At 35.0% G+C, this 10094-nt stretch overlaps 1 protein-coding gene across 1 annotated transcript in view; it reads left to right on the top strand.

Moving 5' to 3' along the window:
- LOC120354551 overlaps positions 1 to 3800 on the top strand; it is a 34408-nt gene extending 30608 nt beyond the window's left edge. The window contains exons 2-3 of the mRNA XM_039441894.1: positions 2666 to 2846; positions 3591 to 3800. Of these exons, the coding sequence (XP_039297828.1) occupies positions 2666 to 2846; positions 3591 to 3800 (391 nt within the window). The remainder of the gene's footprint in view (positions 1 to 2665; positions 2847 to 3590) is intronic.
- The last annotated feature ends 6294 nt before the right edge of the window (positions 3801 to 10094 follow it).

Here is a 10094-nt window from a genome sequence, read left to right as displayed (position 1 = left end):
TACTAACATCGACAACGAAGTTGAAAACATTGACCCGCAGGAAACAAGCTCTTCAAAGCGGTAAGACGGCAAAAACCTATTATTACTAATACTACTACTACTACTACAACTAGCAAAATCAAAAAACTATGGATTATACTATTGAGCGAAGTACTAGCATAAATTCGAGTGCAGTTCGCTACAGATTTGTTTTTAGAAAAATATTCATTGATGTTGTTCAAACATTATTGCAAATGTTAAAGCCAAAAGTAATTGAATTAATTGTTGAAGAAAGTGATAATTTTGACAAAAATATTAAATGGTATTTTGTTACAACTGTTCAATTGAAAAAAGTAAATGTTGATAGCAGCGATCAATCGCAACAAGAAGAAATCGTTGAAACTATGACAAACGCATCGTTTTACAGTTATACGTCATTGTTAATTAATGTTGATGAACAATTAGATATTTTGCAAGACCAATTTATTAGTAGTGTAGAGAAAATTGAATCAACGCTTGATAAATTTATTAGGTACGGCAGTGGTTGGACTGTAGTTAGAATCATTTCATTTGATTTGAATATTACTCGTTACAATCCTTTAGCTGGCGGAAATAGTACATACATTGAAACACCTGATTTTATAAAAGCAAAAAGAGCCGTTATAAATGTAAAAAACACAAATGATAGTAAATGTTTTGTATGGAGTGTACTTAGCTATTTTCATTACAGACGTAGAAATATGAATGTTGACTATCTGATGCAATTTGAAAATAATCTAAATTTGACCGGTATTAAGTTTCCTACTACAGTGCATGACATTAAAAAATTTGAAGTGCAAAATTTAAACATTTCTATAACAGTGATTGCTTATGATGCTGCTAAAAAAAAGTTTTTCCCGTACCGTTGTTCAATTTATAGACAACGCGAACATAAAATCAATCTTCTACTATTGTCAAATGATACAACGCCGAAAAAATGGCATTATGTTCTGATAAACACGTGTCAAGGGTATAACGGATTGTCACGGCTACTGAGTCATCACTTGTCTTTGCATAATGGTCAAGTGTTCATTTGTCCATATTGTTTTAACAAATTTACAACTAACCGGCATGCAAATTGCGATGGAAAAACCAATCTAGAAAAACATATGGATTTGTGTTCAACATTTGCAATACAAAGAACAGTACTACCTAAACAGGGTGAAATGTTAAAGTTTAAAAATTTTTCGTACACACTAAAAAATAAGTACATTGCATTTGCCGATTTTGAAAGTTTTATTGTACCAACAAATAACGGTGAGCTCGATGACGATGACGATGAAAATGTTGATGATTTGCTCGGAACTGATATAGGAAATAGCTTTACAAGGAAAACACAAAAACATGTTGCTTGTGGCTATGCGTTTATTATTTTAGACGAATCAGGTGAAATATTCTACGGCCCACGCGTTTATAGAGCTACAAGTGTTGGCGAGAAAATTATTGAACAATTTCTTGATGAGATCATTGCCATAGGTCGAAACTGTTCCATTGATATGCAACAAGAAGTGCCCATGATTGAATTAAATGAAGAACAATTATTAGCTTTTAACAATAGTACAGTATGTTTCTTGTGCAACGATGAATTTAAAGTCAACAAAATTCGTATTAGGCACCATTCTCATACAACAGGGCATTTTCTCGGTGCAACGCACAAGTCATGTAATTTAAATGCAAAAGCACCAAAACTATTAAACTGTTTTTTTCATAATTTTCGCGGATATGATAGTCATTTCATTGTTAAGGCATTAGCAGGACGAAAGGAGAAAATTGATTGTATTGCAAACTCATCGGAAAAATTCCTCACAATTACAGTAGATCGAGTACGTTTCCTTGACAGCTATCAATTCTTAAGCTCAAGTCTACAGTCACTTGTTGCCAATCTTGCAAGTGATACAGAAAACATTGATACTAATTTCAAAGTAATGTGTAAAATATTCAATGATAAAAATCAACAAAAACTTTTACTACGTAAAGGCGTGTACCCGTATCAGTACATAACAGATGCTGAAAAATTTGAAGAACAGCAATTGCCGGCAATTGACTCATTTTACAGTACACTTAGTAATACAGCATTGCAAGTAGACGATTACGAGCATGCACAGAAAGTTTGGCGCGAATTTAACATAAACTCATTGGGTGAATATCATGATCTCTACCTTTTGTCAGATTGCTTACTGCTGGCAGATATTTTTCAAAATTTTAGGACTGTATTTTTTACAATTTACAAACTGGATGTATCACACTTTGTATCGTTACCGCATTTTTCGTTGAATGCAATGTTATATTTGACTAAAGTACGTTTAGAATTAATTAGCAATGCTGATATGAACTTGCTCATAGAATCTGGTTTACACGGTGGTCTGTCAGTTATTCCCCACCGTCATGCAGTCGCAAACAATAAATATATGGGCGCAAATTATAACCCAGCTATTGAAAATAGTTTTTTGCTCTATCTTGATTGTACAAGCTTATACGCACATACAATGATTGCCTACAAGCTACCTGAATCAAATTTCAGATTTTTATCACAAGATGAAATTACGGCTTTAGGCGATTTTACAAGCATACACGATGAAGCCGAGACTGTCTATATAATTGAAGCAGACCTGTCCTATCCAGTTAATTTACACGAATTACATAACAGCTTCCCCCTGGCACCATTAAAAGATCAGCCGCCTTACAACCTGTTCTCTCCATATCAAACAGACAACACTGTTGCTCTGCGCAGAGAAGCGGCCGCGCGCCACCCGTCTCCCAACACAGCCGCTGCCGCCGCCACCGCGTCATCACGTCTTTTAGCCACCCTTTATAATCGTAAACGATATGTACTCCACTATAGAAATTTGAAACTTTATTTAAGCTTGGGCATGAAATTGACTGCTGTACATAGAGTAATCGCTTTTCATCAGTTGTACTGGCTTAAACCGTTTATTGATTTGAATGCGCAACTGAGAAAGGAAGCAAAAAATTCATTTGAACGTACCCTCTTTAAATTTCTTTCAAATAGTCTGTTCGGAAAGTTGATGGAGAATAATAGGAAAAGAATAGATTTTAAGCCAATTACTTGTCAGAAAAAATTGGAAAGTTTGATTGCAAAACCAAGCTGTAAACGATGGATTGTGTTTGACAAAGAAATTGTCGCTGTACAAATGTGTAGAACAGAAATAAAATTAGATCGTCCAATTTATGCTGGTTTTTCAATTCTTGATTTGAGTAAATTTACAATGTTCAATTTCCACTACAACATTTTCTTGAAAATGTTCGATCCAAGCTGTGTTAAATTATGCATGAGCGATACAGACTCGTTGCTATATCATATCAAATCGGACGATATCTATGCAGTTATCAAACAAAATCTTCAACATTTTGACACAAGTGCTTATCCTGTCACACATTGTTGTTATAGTCAATTGAACCATGGTGTGCCTGGCACGTTTAAAGATGAATTAAAATCTGGCATTATTACGGCTTTTTGCGGTCTTCGTGCAAAACTTTACAGTTTTGAATATGTACTAAGCAGTAGTGCTAGATACGTATAGATACGAAAGCGTGGGGTCATTATTTAATAGAAGAGAGAAGAAGAGAAGATATTGATAACAGCAGCAACACGGCTAGCGGGACTGGTGTTACGTCAGATTGATCGCAGCAGTGAGAGTGAAAGAGAGAGAGCGAGGAGCAAGAAGCTATTAGTGAAACCAGTTCAACAAGCGCTGCTCAGACACAGCTCAGTGTCGAACACGAAGAAGAAGAAGAAGGCGGCAGAAACAACATCCGTCTAAAGAAGAAGAAGAAGAAGAAGAAGACGAAGAAAGATCGCTGTTGAAGACATCGGAGCAGTGCTGCAGGTGTGACTGAACTCTAGCAAAAACAATCACACGCGCACGCGCACATTCGTGTAGGGGAGAACGAAACCGCAAATATGTCAGATTTGCAACAGAAAATTGCTCAGGAATTGCACCGTCCAGCGCGAAGAAAATTCAACAGACGTAAATATATATTAAAAGGAATAAAAGACCTCATTCAAATTGATTTAATTGAATTGCCAGAATTTGCTAGAGCAAACAACGGCTATCGTTATGTTTTGATTGCAATTAATTGTTTTTCACGTTATGCTTTTGCTGAACCATTAAAAACTAAAACAGGAAAAGAAGTTGAACGAAAATTAGCGCGAATATTAGTGTTAAATAAGGGTATAAAAAATGTGCAAAGCGATTTAGGTCGTGAATTTTACAATAAGGATGTTAAACAACTATTTGATAGGTTGAACATTAATCATTACAGTGTATTTTCTGAAATTAAGGCAGCTTTTGTTGAAAGATTGAACCGAACACTGAAATCACGTTTGTATGAACGACTAACTGCTAGCGGTACGCAAAAATGGTTAAACATTTTGCCGGACATTGTTTATCAATATAATAACACTATTCATTCAGCGATTGGCATGACACCAGCCAGTGTTAGACGACGTCATGAAAAGCATTTGATCATGTTACAGTTGAAAAAGACAAAACAATCGCCGCCACCGCCGCCGCGTACAGTTTATCGACCAAAGTTTGCATTAGGTGACGTAGTGCGAATAAGTAAGTTTCGTCAGGTTTTTGATAAAAGTTTTAGATTAAATTGGTCGCCAGAACTGTTTATAATTCACGGTGTTTTTCCCACACAACCGCCAACCTATGTAATTCGCGATCTTAACAATGAAATCATACAAGGCAGATTTTATAGTGAACAATTGATGAAAACAAACTTAACACCGTCCGAACAAAATACATATTTAGTTGAATGAATAATACGAAAATCAAACAATAAATATCTTGTTAAATGGTTAGGCTTTGATAAAACTAGCTGGATAGATAAGAGTGATATTATTACTCCGTCTGTAAAACAGAAGAAGAAGAAACTGCGTGCAACGCGCAAAAATCATTAAATTTATTTGCATATTGTTTCAGATATGATATAAACATAATGTCAATGGCTATGGATGCGCCACTGTTGTTCTATTTGCTGAATGGTAACGATGCGTGTAGTATTATTAAAAGAATAATTGATCTTTTGTGTACGCTTAAAGCGATGTGTGTAAAACGTGTTGATATTGAAAAATGCTTTCTAGTTGGCTTATGTAAAAAAACATTTTTCAGCGATGTTGTTGTTGTTGTTGATGATGATGATGATGATGATAGTAGGTTTCATTTAAGTATATGTTCATATAAAAATTTAAAAGATGCAAGCAGCGTATTTGATGTAGTAGATACTTGTATTTGTGCTCAATTTTCTATGCAACTAAACATACTTTACTCGCAAATTAAATCAATAGACTTTAATGTAGCTGATGTTGATGAAGATGATGATGATGATAAGAAGAAAGAAAAGATATTAATTTATATTTTAGATTATTGCATGTCAATGGCTAATCTTAATTAATGCGTGTGACGCTGGTGCTATACTGTATTATGTGAAAGACACACGCTTTGTAATAATTTACAATTTTTATAATATTAACACTGTCAACTTTGTCTATGTATTATCACTAGATTTGTCGCCACTTACCTTACTGCAGCAGCTGCTGTCAACTTTGTATGTATATTTTCACCTTTTATGTATGCAGCTGTCAACTAATGTATGTATTTTCAACTTTTTATGTATTGTCAACTTTGTAAGATACACTTGTTTTAGCTGCTGCTGCTGCTAAATTTGTATGTATCTAGTATTTTTAATAAACTGTGAACATTGTATGTGCGTGTTTTCTTCATTCATAAACCGCTTGTAGTATACACACACACACACACACACACACACACACACACACACACATTGGATGTAGCGATGTTAACAGCATAGTTGAACTGTAGACACGCATGTGTAAACAGCAAGCGCGCGCGCGCGCAGCAAGAGTTATTATTATGACGACAGCAAAAGAGTCAATAGCAATAGTTAACTTTGATAATCTAATTGTAGATACAAAACAAGTGGGCAAAAATTGTCTAGATAGAAAAAAGCATGGTGAGTTTTTGCCAAGTTCAGCTAGAATTCTAATTTGCGGTGCATCAAATTGTGGAAAGACAAATGTACTGCTGAATTTAATATTCGATAAAAATGGATTAAAATTCAAAAACCTATACTTGTTCAGTAAGTCTTTGTATCAGGATAAATATAAACTATTGGATGTTGTTTTTTCAAAACTCAAGTGTGTAAACTACTATAAATCTGACAATATTGAATGTATACCGCAACCGAATGATATCGACACTCATTCACTGATAATTTTTGACGATTTGAATGTTACACGTGTGCCGCAAATACGTAATTTTTTCACAATGGGCAGACACAAAAGCATAGATTGTGTGTACTTAATTCAAAGCTATGGCGCAATTTCAAAACATCATATCAGAGACAATGCAAATATGCTGATTATTTTTAAAATGGATATGCACAATTTAAAACTAATATTTAGGGATTTTGTTGGAACTGATATGACATTTGTTGCATTCAGAAATCTATGTTCACATGTATGGCAAAGCGGCGGAAATCATAGTTTTATTTCAATTTTCACTGAGTGTAAACCAGATGCTGGTAAATATCGTAATTGTCTTGGTAAGTATATTGATCCAAGTGTGTATAGCACCAATTGACATGTGTCAATTCTCATCATTTGTTGTTGAGCCAGTGTAGGTGAAAGAACTAATTATCGTTCTACTACTACTACTAGCAATATGCGTAAAATTAAATTAAAAAGAAAAAAAAAGAGGAGGAGGAGGAGGAGGAGGAGAAAGATACGGGCAAGGAAATGGATGTGGATGAGGGTTTGAATAGATCTAATGTAAGTGATATTTTGAATAAAACAACAATAACAGTGGATTTTATTGATGAGTATATACGTGAATTTCATAATGAAAAAATGAATAATTGTATATCTTATGGTATATGTTATGATAGTAAAGTAAATGAATACTATATGGGTGTAAAGGATATTAGTATTGCCAATGGTTATTTAATTATCGACAATAATAATAAGTATCGATTAACAGTTGGTTTGTGTGAACTTCTATTTAAAAAACAGCCTGACCAGAAACTGTACACAGAACGTGATTTAAGAAAATATCGTAATATATTGCAGCTTACCGCTGCTCATTTAGATAGACGCGGTTATGTAAAGAGAAATACAGGCTATAAATCACAAATTATTCAATCTTTATTTCCATCGAGTAGTAGTAGGAAAAGAAAAAGATCTAGGATTGATGATGCAGCGGCTGTTAGTGGTATGGGTTTTATAAGAAATGAATCTACTAGTCGACAGTATGTCTACTGGGATAATCCAAATGAACTGATAGACAGATTAGATATTCTGCTTTCATCACAGCAGGCGGGAAATAGATCACATTCAGTTGAAATAGCTTCTATTATTGAAGAACTGAAAGAAAGTGGTATTATATTAGGTGGCAATGTTGCTTTTAGTCGTTAGTATGTGTTTAACACTTGACAAGAATAGAGATGTCGGGCAGTAGCGCCACCACTGCAGTGAGTAGTACAATAGATCGATTTGGTAGGACACATCATGTGTTTAATACAACAGCACCATTAGTTTTAAACAGTGGTTGTGAATCAGCAGCAGCAGCAGAAGCAACATCATCATCATTAGTGGCAGCAAGTAGAGAATATTTAGACAGTAAACTACTTGAATTATCATCAAATATATTCAATAAACTTCAGTCTGATCCATTGTCACCGCTAGTTAACAGAGAATACTTGGACAGTAAATTGCTTGAAATATCATCAAATATATTCACTAAACTACAGTCTGATCCATTGTCGTCGCCGTCGCTAGTTAACAGAGAATACTTGGATAGTAAATTAAAGGAAGTTTCAACTAGTATAATACAAAAACTACAGTCTGATCAATCATCACCGCTAGTTAACAAAGAATACTTGGACAGTAAATTGCTTGAAATATCAACAAATATATTCACTAAATTGCAAACTGAATCATCTGATTTAGTAGATAGGAAATATTTAGACAGCAAATTACTTGCAATATCAACTAGTATATTCCAAAAACTACAGTCTGATTTAATTACTAAAAAAGTGTTTGAAAGTAAATTGCATTCAATGTCTGATATATTGAAGGAGATAGCACAACAAAAACAGTATTTCGATTCACAATTGAAAACATTGTCTAAATCAATTAGTGATGATATTGAGCTAAAGTATGTTAGTAGATTGTTGTTTGATCAGAAATCAGACGAATTGAAGACATTATGTGAACAACAAAGTAAAAACAATTGTTTAAAACATGTTGATACAGATTTGCTAGAAACTAAATTGAAAGAATTAAAAGACAATCTACTTGCACAAAATAAACTTAACTTTATTAACAGGCAAGATTATAATTTGAAAGTAGTTGATCTAGAATCAACATTCAATATTATGTTGGCTGAGGTGCAAAAGAAACTTGATGAAAAAAATTCAGCTTCTCACCAAAAGCTAAAAGATGACATTATGCAGATGATTATGAAAGGTGAAGATTTTCAGAAATATTTAAATGAACAGTTGTTCAACTTTTCATACTATTTGATTGCACAATATGTAAAAAAGAGGTACATCTTTGACATGAGTGAAGCTGTACAACACAATTTGAATTCCGATCAGGTGCAAGAGTTGTTTTTGAAAAGAATGCTCAGTGATAGGCGACCAAGTGATGCAGGGAAAAAAAGAAAAAAATATGACTGGGAAATAGATTAGTAGTGTAGTTTGAGAGTTTAAAGATTTTAAAGATTTTAAATGTGGGGATATTTTTAATATGCAAATTAAGCAGGTGTTAACTGGGGCAGATGTCAGAACACCTGCTACAACAAAGATGGCCGCCGTCGGGGGCACTTCCTGGGTAGGGGAACCTCTTGGTTGGGGACTTTGGTGGGAGATGACAGATGTTTTTGACACCTGCTACAATGGCCGTCGCCTCTTCCTATTGGTTGGGGTGGTAGGGGACAAAATTACACTAGGGAAAGGGGATGCCATTTTGAACACGCCCCTTGCTTCCTATTGGCTGGGGGCGGGGCCAAAATGGCTGACTAGGGCAGGGGGGGTGGAGGGGGGGTGGGGCCAAAATGGCCGACTGGGGCAGGGGGGGTGGAGGGGGGGCGTGGCCACGCCCCTTGATTCCTATTGGCTGGGGGCGGGGCCAAAATGGCCGACTGGGGCTGGGGGGGTGGAGGGGGGAGGCCACACCCCTCGATTTCTATTGGATAGGCAGCTCTCTCAAAACACCACTACTCTCATAAAACTTTTGAATAACCACAATAAAATGTGAAGTAAATTCTCTACCCTAACTTTACAATAATTTTACACAAAACTGAATAAAAATTAAATTCAACTATAAAGTCCTATTCAGACAAATGGATTTTTCCTAGTAAGTAGTGATATATGCAATCTAACAGCTGGACACTAAAATTACAAAAAGAAAGCTCATTTTCATTTGTAATCATTCAACAGCTGATAAATTCCAAAAATGTTTCATGTAAGCTTCTTTTTTCAGCTGTTGGACTTTGTATCAGCCATTGTATCAGCCATTTGCTTGTATTAGCTTTGCATCACCAATGGGAAAAAACCATAAATGTCTGGATGGCCAATAGGGAGATTTTTGCTTTAATAAAATCGTGAAACAACAATAATTTATATTAAAATTGAATTTATTTTCAAAACATCACAGTCTACAACCCTTCAATAAGTTGGAGACTGTTGTAGATATAATACTGTAACTTTCAGGATAAGTTATTGGTCAAATACTCCACCTTTTGACATACAACTGAATTTCAACTCATCAGAAGGGGGTGACTTGGGGGTTGTAAATCAAAGATTTTGATTGTAAATACCCATTGTGTATTATCTTAAAAGCCTTCTCAAAACGAGAAAGATGAAATCAATAAAAATCTTCTATGATACTTTTATCCAAAATCCATAGGAGTGGCCATAGTCGAGTGGATCAGATGCTGGCTTTATGATTCAGATGCCCAGGTTCAAATCCCGGCCCAGGCCAAGATATTTATCTCGGGCCACTCCTGTGTTTCGGATGAACACGT

Source organism: Nilaparvata lugens, chromosome X (assembly GCF_014356525.2).
Source record: "Nilaparvata lugens isolate BPH chromosome X, ASM1435652v1, whole genome shotgun sequence".
NCBI classification, from domain to species: Eukaryota; Metazoa; Arthropoda; class Insecta; order Hemiptera; family Delphacidae; genus Nilaparvata; species Nilaparvata lugens.
This window is presented reverse-complemented; position numbering and strand designations above follow the sequence as displayed.